The 15,607-nt window shown below is 45.8% G+C and overlaps 1 protein-coding gene across 1 annotated transcript in view; it reads left to right on the top strand.

Moving 5' to 3' along the window:
- LOC146869680 (uncharacterized) overlaps nt 1–12,736 on the top strand; it is a 173,868-nt gene extending 161,132 nt beyond the window's left edge. The window contains exon 5 of the mRNA XM_085610230.1: nt 12,369–12,736. Coding sequence (XP_085466356.1) covers nt 12,369–12,481 — 113 coding nt within the window. The 3' untranslated portion in view covers nt 12,482–12,736. The remainder of the gene's footprint in view (nt 1–12,368) is intronic.
- The last annotated feature ends 2,871 nt before the right edge of the window (nt 12,737–15,607 follow it).

Genomic DNA, 15,607 nt, shown 5'->3' with positions numbered 1-15,607 from the left:
GTGAAGTTCCTCTTGGTAGCTCTGATCTGGTTGTGGTAGTCCATCATGGCGTCCTTGTAGGTGGTGTGGTTTTCGGTTGTCTTGGTGTTTCTCCAGTTCTTCTCCAGGCGTCTGCATGTGCGTCTGGCTTCTTGGAGAGCAGTGGTGAACCAGGCAGCTTTCCTGGGGCGTTGTCTGTTGGGGTTGCGTAGCGGAGCAAGCTTGTCTGCGCTGTTGGAGATCCAGGTGTGGAGTTCTCTGGCTGCATCGTTTGCATCAGGTGCCCATGTGTGGTTGTCTTGGGTAAGGGTGGAGTTAAGTTGCTCATCTGTAACCTTGTTCCAGTTCCTTCGTGGTGGGCGTGGGGCTGGTTTGGGCTGATTTGGTAGCCTTGGGTTTGTTGATGGCGAAGTGTACACTGTGGTGGTCGGTCCAAGGCGGCTGCATTGTGTGGCTGAATTGGACGCTGTTTCCTGACGCGAAGATGAGGTCGATGGTATGTCCTGCTTAGGGGTGGGCGGAATTTGCGAAATTCACTTTCGCAAATTATTGCGATAATGTTAAAAATCTCCGCAAACACGTGGAAATATCGCGAAGATACGGAAGTTTTTTTCCCTCCCATTCGCGGTATTTTCTGCGTGGTCGCGGATCGCCAACTGACCCATTCGGTTGCTCGCGGGCGCGGCCATCTTGTTTTCACTTGTCTCGCGATGCATGATCGCGAGAAGAAAGACGTGATCGCGCGACGAATGACGTTACTGCGGGAGCGAACTGTCGTGAGAGAGCGCAAATGGCTACCAACAATCCAACATCTTGTGGAGAACGCGACCGGATCGGGAAAACTTTTCGGCAAACGCGTGGATTCAGGTAAGGCGATCGCGCGCACGCGAGAATGTATCATTTTTCAGCGCGAGCAAGCAAAAAATTTCCGGTAAAATGCGGATTGCGGAAATGTTGACATTTTCGCGCTCTCCACGGAGCACGAAGATATCAAATTAACGCAATTTCCGCGAGCGGAACGGAATTTTAGCCCAGGCCTAGTCCTGCTCTGTGGGTCGGTGCTTATGAGTTGTTGAAGTCTAATGCTGGTGAGGTTGTCACGAAGGATAGTGGATTTGGAGTCGCTGGGGTTGTCAAGGTGGAAGTTCATGTCTCCAATGAGTATGTAGTTTGTTGAGGCGATGGCGTGGGGTGCGATGAAGTCAGTGATGGTGGTGGCGAAGGGTGTTCGGGGGCCGGGGGGTCTGTAGATGAGGGTTCCTCAGAGTGTGGCTTTGGGGGCTGTCTGGATCTGGAAGTGCAGGTATCAGGCGTAGGGGAAGGTTTCGCTGGAGGTGGTGAGGCGGAGGGTGCTCTTGTGGGCGATGGCGAGGCCCCCTCCTGGGGGTTTAGGGCGGTGTTTCTTCTGGATCTTGTATCCGTCTGGGATGGAGGTGCTGATTTTGGGGGCGGAGGATGCGTTGGTCCAGTTCTCTGTGAAGAAGGCGATGTTGGGGGAGAGAGAGTCGAGTAGGTTCCAGATTTCCATGGCGTGTTTGTGTACGGAGCGTACGTTGAGGAGGATGCGTTTTAGGGTGTCGCCGGTGCTGGTGTCGAAGGTGTTGGAGGCTGGGGTGGCGGTGAGGGTCTGGCAGCAGTGGAGGCAGGAGAACTGGCTGTGGGTCATGTTCGGCGAGACCTGTTGGCATTCTCTAAGTCTTCCAGGGTTGAGTGCGAGGAGATTGGTGGTGTCGTAGCGAAGGGTAGTGGGAGGTCCAGGGTTCCTGTCACTGGCCGTGGTCGGGTCGCGGACGGGCGCAGACGAGCTTGCCTTTGGTGCATCTTTGGCGTGCTGGTGGCACTACCGTGCAGCAGCCGCCATTAAGTAGGGAAGGTGGGAGGGAAGAGAGGCTGGGAGGCAGGAGTGGGGGAATTCCAGGGGGGAAATTCCCGGGGGGAATTCTGGGCAGGAGGGGCTGCAGGGGCAGCAGCGGTGAAAGGCGAAAGGAACAGGCAGGCACGAGAAAATAAAAACAGTGGTGGAATTAGAGTAAGACACAGATGGGCACAATGACAGTGACACAACAGGGAAAAAATAACGGCTGAGAAAGGTTACGGTGGTTGCAGGCCGTCTGGTCCCAGTTGGAGCGGGCAGCAGGCGCAGGAGCAAGCAGCAGGAGCAAGCAGCAGGAGGAGGTCGGGGTCTGGAGGCAAGAGATGGTACAGCAGAGCTGCGGGGAGAGAGTGGACTTAGACCGAGGGTGCCTGGGACATGTCCTCCGTGTATAGATTAAACAACATTGGAACAATGACACACCCTTGCTTTAGCCCTTAGTTGGTATTGATCTTCCTGGTTAATGCAGTATCTGACAACTTGACCAGCACCCATGTTGATGGCGTTGAGCAGGCCACCTGGAATACCCACTCCTGGAGTTTGCTCCATAGAATACCTCTGTCCACCAGGTTGAATGCTGACAAATAGTCCACAAAACATGCGTAAAGAGCTAAAGATTTCCAGCTGTTTGCCTGGTGGACAAGATAGGATAGAGAAAATTATGTTATCCAGTGTGGAGGAGTTTGGTCTAAAGCCTGTTTAACAGAAAGGAATTATGGTGTTTGTTGTTGCCCAGGTCTCTAGATCATTTAGAATAGCAGCTGCATAGATCTTCGCCTCAATATCCAATAAGGCTATCAGGCGGTAGTTGATGGGGTTCTCTGACGCCCTTTTTAAAAATTGGATACAGTATTGAACCTCTCCAGCTGTAAGGCACTTGATGGAACTTAAAGCAGATGGCAAACAATAGGGAAAGTATTGCTGGCCATAGTGCCAAATCTTTCTTTGAAGAGTTGGGCAGGGAGGCCATTTGGGCCAGGTGTACCTGAGGCTTGTGTGTTACGTAGTGCTTTTTTAATGCTGTTGATCGTATACATAGGGACACAGCCCTTTGAGTCGTCAATGGGGTCTGAAGATTCAAGTGGGAAAACTCTTAGTTGATCGACAACGTATAGCTTTTTTACGTGCGAGGACCACACAGTTTCATGGATGGCATTACACCTTATAACTTCCTGACTTGTTTTGTTTTTGATGTGCCTCCATAAATCAGCATGGTTATGGTTGCTCTGCTGATTTTTTTCCTGCCATATCAATTGTTTATGTTGTTTTCTTGCGCCATGAAGTTCCAATTGCAGCGCAGTATTGACTAGTCCATTCTGGGTTTTCTTTTTTCTCTTTTTCCCCTTTTTTTTTTTCTTTTCTTTCCTCATTTTTTGTCCTCATTTTGCCCTTGGAGAGTCGCATAGAAACTCTAGGAGAGAAAAAAATGATACGATACACTGTCACAGATAAACTGGAAGTGCTCTCACATACTAGGATAGCACTCAGTGTTGTTCAAAAACTCTCCAGAGTAAACACCGCGAAATGTTAATCCATATAGGGGCAATGTTGCTGCTGTTAAATAACCATATCTGGGTATATCCATATATAGGAGGGAGAGCAGACCAAGCATCGTTAATCATCGGACAATGTGGGGAAAAAAAAAAAGAAAAAAAAAACCCCAAGCACACACTTAGGCCCAATTCAGGAGGTGCCAAAAGTCTCGTTTTTCGGGATTACCCGATCTTACTAGGTCTATTTTTGATGTACGCAATACTGATAAGCGCCAGTCCAGCAAGGTGGGAGGCAGTGGATCCTTCCATTTCCTACATATCTCTCTTCTTGCAAGTAGGATACAATAAAACAAAAGCTTTTTAACCGAACCTTGAACTTCCAGTGATGTTCCAAAAATTACGAACAGTGCATTAATTGAAATTTGATATCCCACAGATGTTGTCAACAGTGTGCTAATAGCATCCCAAAAAGGTAACACCAGTGGGCATTCATAAAACATATGTAGATCCGAGGCTGCTAACAATCCGCATTTAGGGCATGCCACAGTGGACTCATTAGAAAATTTAGATAGCCGCTGTGGGGAGTAATAAGCCCTGTGTAGAGTAAAAAGGTGGTTCCTACATAACCATGATGGCTTCACCGTATCCCATAAGATTTTACAAGAGGAATACCAGATGGTCTCAAGGTCTTCCCCTGGGAAAGAGGAACTCCATAATGTCTCAGGTAAGGCAAACTCCCCGTCAACTTCATCTAGTAACAAGTTGTACCAAAACGAAATCTCTTTAGGTGCAGGGGGTCTATCCATCAACAAGGTCACTATACTACTCTCACCACCTATTTCAAACCTACCTCTGACAGAGCTCTGCATACGGGCCCAACTTGCTATCTGTAGATATTTAAATTTAGAGAGACCTAACCCCACTCTAGCTAGTATGTGGTCCCAAGATAGCAAAACTCCATCAAAAAAAAGATCTCCCCAAATTTCCAGACCCGCCTCTCTCAGAGGTACTGCCAAGCTGTCAAGAAGCCACACCGGGGAACCGGGGGAGTTCCATAATGGTGACCTACCTGAGAAATAACCCACCTTTATTGCACCTCTTATTTTGACCCATGTTCTTATGAAACCCAACAAAATCTTCAACTTAATCTTTTTTAAAAACTTGGGATCCCCAAATTTAAACAAAAAACCATTCTGGTCTACTCCCCCTCCTCTCAATAATGCAGCAAACATGCTTCCTATACCCACATTTGTTGGCATCTTAAGCAGCATCCTGGCATGGGAAAGTTGGAAAGCCCAAGCATATAGCTGTAAATCAGGTGCTGCTAATCCCCCCTTTTCTCTGCGGCGTCTAATCTTTTTCCATGCTATCCGAGGTGTATGCTCGTTCCAAATAAACGAACTAATATAACCTTGCAGTCTTTGTAAAATAGAAGGTTCAAAGTACAATGGAATACTGTTGAACAGAAAAGAAATTTTAGGTAAAATAAACATCTTTACCAAATTAGCTCTACCCAAGATGGAAAGGGAGAGCGAAGACCACGACCTCATAAGCTTTCTACAATCTCTTGTCACTATGTCTAAATTCAGCGGTACAATTTTGTCTATATCTCTAACGATGGTAAGTCCGAGATACCGCATGGAACAGTTGGGCTGGACCCCTACCACTGGCTCAGCCTCATTCCATATCATCATCTCTGTTTTGGATGCATTAATCTGGTATCCTGACATCTCACCATAGTCATTGGCCTGTGCAATGATCGCGGGTAATGCTGTACTCAAGTCAGAAGAAAAAATGAGAATGTCATCCGCATACAGGGCTACCTTCCTCTCCCATCCCCTATAGATAAAGGGCTTGATATTAACATCATCCCTCAATCGTTGGGCAAAGGGCTCGATGTATAAATCAAATAGGAGAGGGGAGAGTGGGCAGCCCTGCCTGGTACCCCGAGTGATATTAAAGGGATCTGACAATTCACCATTGGCTAATACAGAAGCTGTTGGATTCCGATACAGCAAAACGACCGCTCCACGGAAACCCTCGCCAATATTGAACTTCGCCAAGACCCCCGACAGGAATGTCCAATTCACCCTGTCGAAGGCCTTGGCGGCATCCAACGTGATAACAGCTAAGGGCAAGGAGTCCGTAGTCGCCATGTCGATAGCACCCATCAGATCATAGGTCAACTCAAAGAGCTGGCGACCCTTCACAAAGCCCCGCTGATCCTGATGTAGAATACAGGGTGCCACCTCTCCCAACCTTTTAGCTAGGACAGATGAAAAAAGCTTGTAATCTGAATTTAGGATAGAAATTGGTCTATATGACCCACAGCTGTCAGCCTGTTTACCAGGTTTTAATATCAAAGTAATAGAGGCTTCGTTCCAAGATTCAGGAGGATACACCCCCTCCAAAAAGATCTGATTAAACAGCTGAGTTAAGAAGGGAACTATTGTTGGTAATAAAACCTGATAAACCTCCGAAGGGAGGCCATCCGGACCTGATGCCTTGCCCTTCTTACTACCTAAGATAGCTCCAGTTACCTCTTCTTTTGTGATAGGTCTATCCAAGGCAACTTTCTGAACAGGAGAAAGAGAGGGAAGAGATACTCCACTCAGCCAGTCCTCAACTTGTCTTGCATCGATGCTCTTATCCTCATAATATATGTTCTTAAAATAATCACGGAAGGCATTTCTGATATCATTATCCGCTGAGTGGACCGTACCTTCTGCCGAGATTTGATCAATATTATTTCTAATACGATCCGTTTTTGCTTTCCAAGCCAAAAGCTTTCCAGCACTTTCCCCGTATTCAAAGTGGGCCATCTTACTGGCCTCCCATCTCTGAAGAACTCGTAAGTTCAGTATGGAACCCAGTTCCCCCTTTAATGTAAGTATTTTATTTTGCCATTCTTCTAATATTTCTGGAGGAGCGACAGGATGTAACAAGATATTATCCTGAACCATAGCTAAATCTGCTTCCAACGAGATGACCGTGTCTCTATAAGTTTTCCTTTTATATGAGACCTTGTTGGTAATTAGGCCACGCAAAAAAGCCTTAAATGCGTCCCATACAGAGCCGGACGAAGCTGAGCCAGTGTTGTTTTAAAAAAAATACTGCGTTTCTGTTCTTAAAAAAGAAATATCATCTGGAACATTAAGGAACGAGCGGTCAAACGACCATGTTCTAGCAGTGGCAGTGGTTTCCGACAGCCCAACCAGCTCAAGGCATAGAGCAGCATGGTCAGAGAGATGAAAGGGGAGATAGTAGACCTTTTGCACCAGTTTACCTAATTCCTGACTGACCAATGCTAAATCTATCCTCGACTGGTGTTGATATTTGTAGTTCCGAAATGAGACGCCCTGTCTTAGACCAGACTTAAGTCTCCATACGTCCACATATCCGAACTCTTTCATTTTTTCAAGTAAAAGAGACCTAGTTTTAGATGAAGATATGGGTCTATTAGATGAAGATTTATCAAGGAGAGGGTCTAAGACCACATTAAAGTCTCCAGCCAGGATGATCGGTTCTGGATAAAGAAGAAAATGGGAGAAGACGGTACTTAGAACTGATGAGTCATCCTGGTTAGGCCCATAATAGCCTACTATGGTAACTCGGGCCCCAGCTATAATTACAGAAACAATAATCCACCTCCCGCTTGAATCAACAAGTTTTTCAACTAACCTGGCTTTTAATGATTTTTTAAAGATAATCACGACCCCTCTAGTATTAGTGTTTTGTGTAGTAGATACACAAAAATCGACCCATCTATTTTTTTTAACTAAAGAAAGCATCTCTTTTTCCGTAAGATGCGTCTCTTGTAATATCAATACTTGAGCATCAAAATCTCGGAGATACTGCATAATCTTCCATTTTCTTGGGCTAGAGCGAAGGCCATTAATGTTCCATGAAAGAACTCTAAGCTTATCCATAGAGACAAATTCCACCCCCCAACCAGGTATTCACCCCATAGCTAAAAAAAGAAAAACCTATGCTAGCGATACTAATAATACTAACTTTCTCTTGCAGAATCATGATTCTCCATACCCAAAGAATGTAACAACGGGCAAAAAAAGAGGACTTTTTAGAAATTTTTACTTGCACCACCCCCCCGTGCCCACCCAGACCTCCCCCCTCCCCATGGGAAACCCTTACTTTATCTATTCTGGAAATTCCAGTAGATAGCACTCCTACTGAGCTCCTGTCCTGTTTTAATCTATCTTTACTGTCTTTACTATCTTACTGTCTTTACTGTTACATTTACAAATACGCCCACAAGATATGAGAGAGGAGAGAAAGAAATGGTAAAAAGAAAAGTAGGAAAAGCAGTGTATTATAGATCCTTCCGTGCCCCCAAAACCCCTTTTTTTTCGCTTGATTTTTCTTTTTTTTTTTTTCTCCTTCTTCCTTCCTTCTCTACTCTTTTTTTTAAAAAAAACAGTACGCTACATCACTCTCAACTGCACCTAATTAGAGCCCCCGTTATCCTTATTCTTCTCTCTGCTCTTCCCCAGAGAAGCTAGGAGTTCATCAGCCGCCTGCACTGATCGAATGTTGTGCATAGTATTATTATGCATAACCTTCAGGGTGGCTGGAAATGCTAGCTGAGCCACCGCACCAAGACTCCTAAATGCCTCCAACCTCCTCCCAAACTCCCACTGCTTATCCAATGTGGCCCTTGAGAGGTCTGATCTAACCTGGAAGTTAAACCCCTTCCCGCTCAATGACTTCTGCTTTAGGGCCAAACCCAAGATGGATTCCTTCAAACTATAAGTACGGAAGTTCACTAATATTTTTCTTGGTTTTTCCCTTTGAGGGTTTCTCCTGAAGGGGTCTCTGCGAATGCGCTGGATGTCAACAGATAGATCCTCAACCGACTGATCTAATCTCAAAGAGTCTTTTAGCAACTGAGTGATATATTGCTTAATATCTGACCCCTCACTACCTTCCGGAATGTTAAGAATACGAAGGGTATTGCGGCGTGCATTATTCTCCAAAGACTCCATCCTCTCAGCCAGCATCAGATCTTCCCTTTTGAGCTTATTGATATCCAGTTTGGTTTCGTCCAAATGCAAAGACATAACAGTCATGTTATCCTCCAATCTTTCTGTTCTTGTCGCGAGGTTAACTTGTTTACTATCTAGAGATTCGCAGTAGTTCCGAATTTCAGACTGGATAGCTGACGAGGCCTCGAAGCCTTTTTTGATGTCTGCTGATAGGGATGAAAACATCGACTGGAGATAAGAGGCCAAAGATGGATCAACCCCGCCAGCTGAGCATGTATCTGGGGCAGAGGTTATATCCCTTTGACCATCCTCTTGTGGTAAGTTGTTACTATGAGATGACCCTGTTAATGAAAACCCGAAATTGGAAACCGTTGATAAGGGCTTCATAGCCAGATGTTTTAGGGATAACAAGTGGGTCGGAGACTCTATGGAGCATGGGCGATCCATTTGGCCTTGTAATAAAGAATCCAATTGACCCGGAGCACTAGGACTCTTAACAGGGGGGGTGGAACCTTGGGTGGGAAGGACTGAGAGACTACCGATGTTATCCGTAGCCTCAACAGTCTCCTCTGCATTTGTATCAATACTCTCAACCTGGAGCAACGACGCGTTTGTTTTAGCCGGAACTGGCCCCGGTACCGACCCCGAAGAAATAACCGGGTCTGTACCTGTAGATAAAGAAGACTCAAAATAGTTCTGTGACGCCATCGTGGAAGAGGTACTTTCAAATAGTTGCTGATCGGGAAGGCGCAGAACCTGCGGGATAGCCTTAAAATAAGACCGCAAGGACGGCGTTATCCTAGACTCTATATTCTTGGCTATATTCTTAACTGCCTTGAAGTTTCTGTCAGTCTTAGGATTTTTTGCTGCTTTATTAGTAAAAGCGCGTTTCGCCTTAACCTCACCCGAAAGATAAGAGGAGACTTTTGTCTTTAAGAAGGACCCTTGAGTGGCCTGAGCAGCCTGAGCGGTCCGATATGGCTTCGATAACCCTTCAGAAGATGATAGTATCTGATCTCCCTCAGTTGATTCAACAGCTGATTCAACAGTTATATTGGTTTCAACAGTATCATGCACGGGGGGCAGCCCGGAAACAGGGCTATTGACAGAGACGTCCAAACAAACAGGCACAGGCACAGGTCCCTCTGGGTCTCTTATCCTGCCAGAACACCCTTGTAACGGTTCTGCTACCTCAGAGAACTCCGCCTGAGCCTGAGCCCTCTCACCTCTCCATAAATCGTTTGTGGGTTTGCCCCCCCTCACTCTCCCCCTACCCCTCCTACCAAACTCAGATGAAATGTGGAATTCCTCCCTGCGAGGCCCCTGGAGAAGGCTACGAGCCTTCCTTCCTCGACGGAGCCCCAGCGCAGCCAGATGCCACAGTTGCAAGCCGAGAACGGCCTGCCTCGGAGCTCGGCAATCGACCAAGATCCCTGCCCTCTCGTCCGCCGTAGCCGAGCCAAGCCTGGAGGGAGGAGCAAATCCAGCAGTCAGAACGGCAGCAACTTCGCGGGAATCAACCCGCGGACTGATGTCTCCAACTACGGCAATGGCAATGGCGATGTCTCGACACCTCCCGTCTCCACACATCTGACATCCAGGTATTATCGCAGAGCGGCGTATCTACAGGTCCGCCATACCGCGTAAGTGACTTCGCATATTCTAGTTGTTAGCGCACGAACAGGGAACTCAAAATGGAGTGCTGCGACAGCTAACTAGCTGCCGCCATGTTTCCTCCGTATCTGGGTTTTCTTGCGTGCCTTCGTCAACTTTCGAATAAGCCGTGAGCTAGTCAGTATAGAATGATTTTTATTAGAAGCTTTTGACTGAGGTCACCCACGGCCTGGACGGGAATTCAGTGATTCATGGATGCCCCTCGTTATAGATGCCCAGTAAGTTAATAGATATTCGCCACTTTGGGCCTGAGGAGACTCTCCAGTGGTGACTTCCATGTTACTAGTTTCTGTGGATTAACGTAACTCCATTTTATTTTCTGGATTAAGTGTACTGATTCATTGTTGCAGGAGGTGCCCAGAACCTTACGGCCCTTGCATTTAGGTAGGTGAAAATTAAAAATTGTACAGAGAGTAAGGTGATCGCTATTATTCGAGGGATGCACTTTAAAACTCACAAGATGGTTCATGAGTTTTTCAGAGGCAAAAACGTAATCAATGTTGTTTATCCCTCTAAAGGATTTCAGAAGCTGGATTGATGGGTCAAGATTATTATCTATGCTCTGTGCAGACTTAAGTCTGTGTTTGCTCAAGGTTTTTTTTAGTTGAGTACTTAAGTAATTTAAAGGTGAACATGCGGTGTTGGATGAGCCTAGGTGTCTCAGGTTGAAGTCACCACAGATTATTATTTCATGCTTGACATGATCACAGAGAATTTGATCCAAATTGTTGCTCAGCTGGCTCAGTTTTGTGGCTCGTAATGAGCCAAAGCTGTTAAAGTAGATGTTAATCAGGAGGATCTTGATTCTGGAGGCAGATGTCTTGGGACTCTCCAATACGAGCGCTTGGAGCATCTCATCTTGAGTTGGAACTGAGTTTATTGTTATTTTCCTGTTCAGTTTAAGGTAAATTGACAAGCCTCCCGATGGCCTCCAAAGATGTTTTTTTCTTTGCTGCTTGGTGGACCCCTTGAAAGCCAGCGATTGTTAATTATTGTTAAATTAATCATTTTTAATTACCTTCCCATTTACTCCCACCTCTCACACTATGGGGCCTATTAGGATGGCGGGCGGATCGACCCAGCCTGCGGTAGCCTCCGCCGGCCCGGCGGGGGCGATCCGCCTGCCATCCTACCATGATTGACCCCCCGCCACATTAAGATGGTGGGGGGGTCCGCGGCGGATGGAAAGACCGTCCGCTGCTTTTCCGCCAGTCGACTCGTTGACCGGGTGGAAAACTTCCACAATATGGTGGCGGTGTCTGTAAGACACCGCCAACCATTTCAGGATGCTGGCGGAGAGCAGCCTTTGCATGGCGGCGTTGCCGCCCTGGAAAGGCATGCGTTTCTCGCTGTTGGGGACCCGTAGCGGCCCCCAGCATGTTGAGGGGGTGGGGGGTGCACATGGGGGGTTCCTATGGTACCCCCTGCATTTGCATGCACAAGGTGGCAGGCACCGCGCGGTGCCTGTCACGTTGTGCATGCAAATGCACCACATGCATTTTTTACGTTGCAGCGGGTGCTGCTTACAGCATCGCCCGCCGCAATGTAAAAAATGCGTGGTGCGCCCGCCAGTGTGGGGGGCGTATCCTAATTTGAATGACGAGACCACCACTCCTATGGCAGGCGGTCCCTTTTTACCGTTGCGGCGGCGGGCGGACATCGTAATAGAGCCCCTAATATATAAAACGAAAAATATTTTATGTGCATATTTAAATTAAAAAATAATTTAAATAAATATTATAAATTTACTTTATTTATTATTTAGTATAAATATTTTCCCATACACCCTTTACACATACAAAAACTACAACACAAATCGCAAAGAAAACTATTTAATACATTACACAATTGACATGAATATTTTTAAATTGATTACATATTATTTAAACATTATTAATTACCAAAAATATAATTTTGAAATAATACTAATGTGTTTCCCACCTTATACCCCTAAAACACTCACAACCCGCACCTAAAACTTAACTTTAAAAAACACATTATTTGCACTATTAACTTAAATATTTGTCAATTTACTAATTGTCATTGATTGCAAATGAATTAATCCTTAATTATGATCAATTTACTTCCCACAATATAATGATACAAAACACACAACACGTTTCTAAAAGTTAAATTAACAAACAATGTATTAAACAATTAACATAATTAATTACACAAAACAGGCTACGCCAAACCTATCAGATTAACTTTTTTAAACTTTTTAAAGTTGTATACAGATTCATCCAAAAGCACCTTTATTTATTAACTAAGCAAAAACCACTCAACTTTGTGTGTTCATAACTGTTGTGCATTCTCTTCCCAACAATTTCTTTTTTAAATCCCTAGTTAACCAACGCAGAGGATGGAAGTGTGCAGTTGACAACAAGGAGAACAACATGGTTTACATGAACTGTTCCAGTGTCCAGACGTCAACACAAAGATGGATCTGTGAAAGTTAAAGAAGTCTGAAGTTTATTTGAAGTTGGCAGCCGTCATACAAAGAGGAAGAAACCAAGACTGATGCTACCTTTAAATCACTAAAGGACTATGGGACAGGCCAGTGGCCCTCTGGGAAGTGTAGTCCATGGGAACTACACACTTGGATCCATTTTGTGTTTAACTTTTTTTGTATCATTTTTATTGGTATTTGTAACATACATGAATACAATTGTTTTACATTCCTCATACCACATATCGATAAAGAATGTGCAACCAAAGCATTCCCCCCTCCGCTCTACTGTTGCAGCATTAGTAACGTGGCATCAACCTTCCAATACTCTTTCCAGTTTGACCATTAAGCATACTTATGTAGTGTCAACGATACTTCAGCTCCTACAAGACCTACTGTTTGCTCCCACCTCCCTCCTCTCATAAGTCAGTCTTGTTACATGGCTGCCCCCCATCCCCTTTCTAGCCCTTCCTTCAGGGGGGTCTCCCATCTTGTAGTTCTAGCGGTTAAGTACACATCGCCACCCTTGCCCACATATTATCAGCAAGTTTATTATCCCTGTGTGTCTTGCACATGTGTCTTTCTTCCGCACCAGACCATTCTGCCGGACAGGGCAGCCAGAGTATTGAAACCGAATATACCGCATTGCACAAATACACCTGTGCATCATCTGCATATAAGTAAACCACATGCGTGGTGACTCCCAATTTCACACCCACACCCAATAACGACCTCAACCTACACGCCAGGGGCTCCATTGATAGAGCAAAGAGAAGTGGTGACAGTGGGCAGCCCTGCCTAGTTTCCCTGTATGGTGAGAATTGTTCAGACACCGTGCCCCCAGTGCACACTCTTGCCAGTGGGTCGCGGCACAGCAGCTGCACCCACCGAAGATATGATTCTCTGGACCCCATGGACCTTAGCACCTGCCACAGACACTCCCATGCCCTGATATTGAGGGCCTTCTCTATGTCCAAAGGTGCCAGCGCATATTCGTCCTCAACTAATTGGGGAGCAGGTCAGATCAATGAGGCGACGTAGATTACATAGTGTGTTGCTGTACTGGTAGTACTGTGCACTAGTCCTCGTATACCAGCAAAGGCAGATGCTAAAACTTTACTGAGGATCTTTACCTTCATGTTCAGCATCGAAGGTGGGTGATATGATGTCATCTCCATCACATCTTATTGGGCTTCGGAAGCATTTCCAATCCCGGCAACACACCTGGGTCATAGGCCTTATTATAAACAGTCAAAATGAGGTCTGCGAATTTCCCCTGCCCTGGATTGGTATCGCTCTACCGACAAGCCATCCCTTCCCGGTGATTTACCGTTGTTCAGGGCCCTAATTTCCAACATATCCATAGGGGCGTCCAATACTCTCTTGTCCTCCTCTGCGAGGTTGGCCAGCAGGAGTGCTGGCAGATATACCGCTGCACCCCCCCCTTGTCCCCATGTCAGGACGGCATTGATTTCCATAAGGGTTCCGCAAACACTTCTGTGATGGCTGCTGGGTGAATACTACAGCACAATTTCTATCTCTAATCCCCGCAATGGGAACCCTAGGTGCCTCAGTTTTGAGGAGGGTGACTGGCATCCAGCCCGCCCTGTCCACCTCCACATGGAGCTTCTGCCTAATGGCTACCCCGACAAATCCCAGGCCTTCATCAACTCACCCTTACAGTCCTCCCACTCTCGTAAGGTCTCTGGGTTCCCTGCTAGGGCACTCTCCACGCCGCTCATTCGCTTCTCCTGCACTTCTGAGGTCCTCACTATTGTGTTAAACCTGTTACTATGTTTTACTTATGTTTAGTTTCTTCATTTGAAGTTGTCGTCAGTAGGCAGTTTCCTATAAAGGGAGTCTACACATCCTGCGGACGCCAGCCCATCACTTCCTGTCTCCTGACTCCTTTGCTGTGACAGGAGAGGCATCTGTTCAGGGCTCCAAGACTTTGTTCTGTTAAAGTGCTGGGACCTAGGAATGTGCTCCCTGATCCTTGAGCCTTCCCGTTGTTGTCTCTTCTTTCCCTCTGAACCCAACGTGAGGGAGGGGCTGACAGCGCGAGGCAGCCGGAATATGGGGGATATTCTCTTTACCGCCAGAAAACTGCACATTATAATTGAGCCTTTCACTGACTGTTTCCAACAAACATTTTCGTTTCATAAAACAATACCCTTTAAAAGTGAACTATCCTAAAATAAACATGTCATATAAAAATACATAACAGTGAACCTCATAAATTCACTAAAATTATAACAGCTAAACTGAAGTTGTGATTACAAAATCAAAGCAAAAAACTGATCAGCTAATATAGTTAGCAATACATAGAGCATGGAAAAACCAAGAATGAAAAAGAGAAAGGGATATTACCTGAACATGAAATATGTGCCATAGAGTACTATCGATATGTTGTTTTCAGTGGTATGTTGCCATTTGTAGATGATGTTGGAACAACACATTCTCTTTTGAAGCTTTGATAAAAATATAATTTTGATTGCTACAGTTCCAGCCCGTGTGCATAGTACCCGAGCGATATTGTTTTAGATATTTTCTGTCTTAAAAGCTTTCGTTTTCTATGCTTTCGTTGAATATTGCCTAATGTTTATGATCGATTTTTATGCAATGTGTAGTCCATATTGAGTCCATTCCTAAGAGCAGTCTTCAACAAAAAGTATTTACCAAAACCTGGTGTTTCCAGCAGGTGCCTGTGTCACCTACAGAGCTTTCCACCCTGGAAATCAGAGCTATGGGTCCCACCGCCATCGGACTCTGCAGGTCCGCCCGTCGCATTATGATGGCAGGTGGATGGCGACTGCATGGTGCCTGCCACACGGTGAAGGGATGTTCACAGACATGCTGCTTAGCAGTGAGGCTTGTGCCGCAGCACAGGACTCAATTCTAAGAGGCATATTTCTGACTGCCTCCATGGGGGTCAGATCTTAATTTCCCTGTCGGCTGATCCTGTTCCCGACAGGATGGCAGTTGTACACTCATCAGACCGCCATCATAATCAGCCCCTATGTCTCCCATAAATTGTACATCTCGGATGGGAGGGTCTCTATGGATGGCAAACACCCCCTACTGCTACTCTATCGATGTGGGATTACAGCTTCCATCACACCCTATGTCTGTGCAT

Source organism: Triturus cristatus, chromosome 1_1 (genome assembly GCF_964204655.1).
Source record: "Triturus cristatus chromosome 1_1, aTriCri1.1, whole genome shotgun sequence".
Taxonomy (NCBI): Eukaryota; Metazoa; Chordata; class Amphibia; order Caudata; family Salamandridae; genus Triturus; species Triturus cristatus.
Note: the sequence above shows the minus strand (reverse complement) of the source record. Positions and strands in the feature narration are given on the sequence as shown.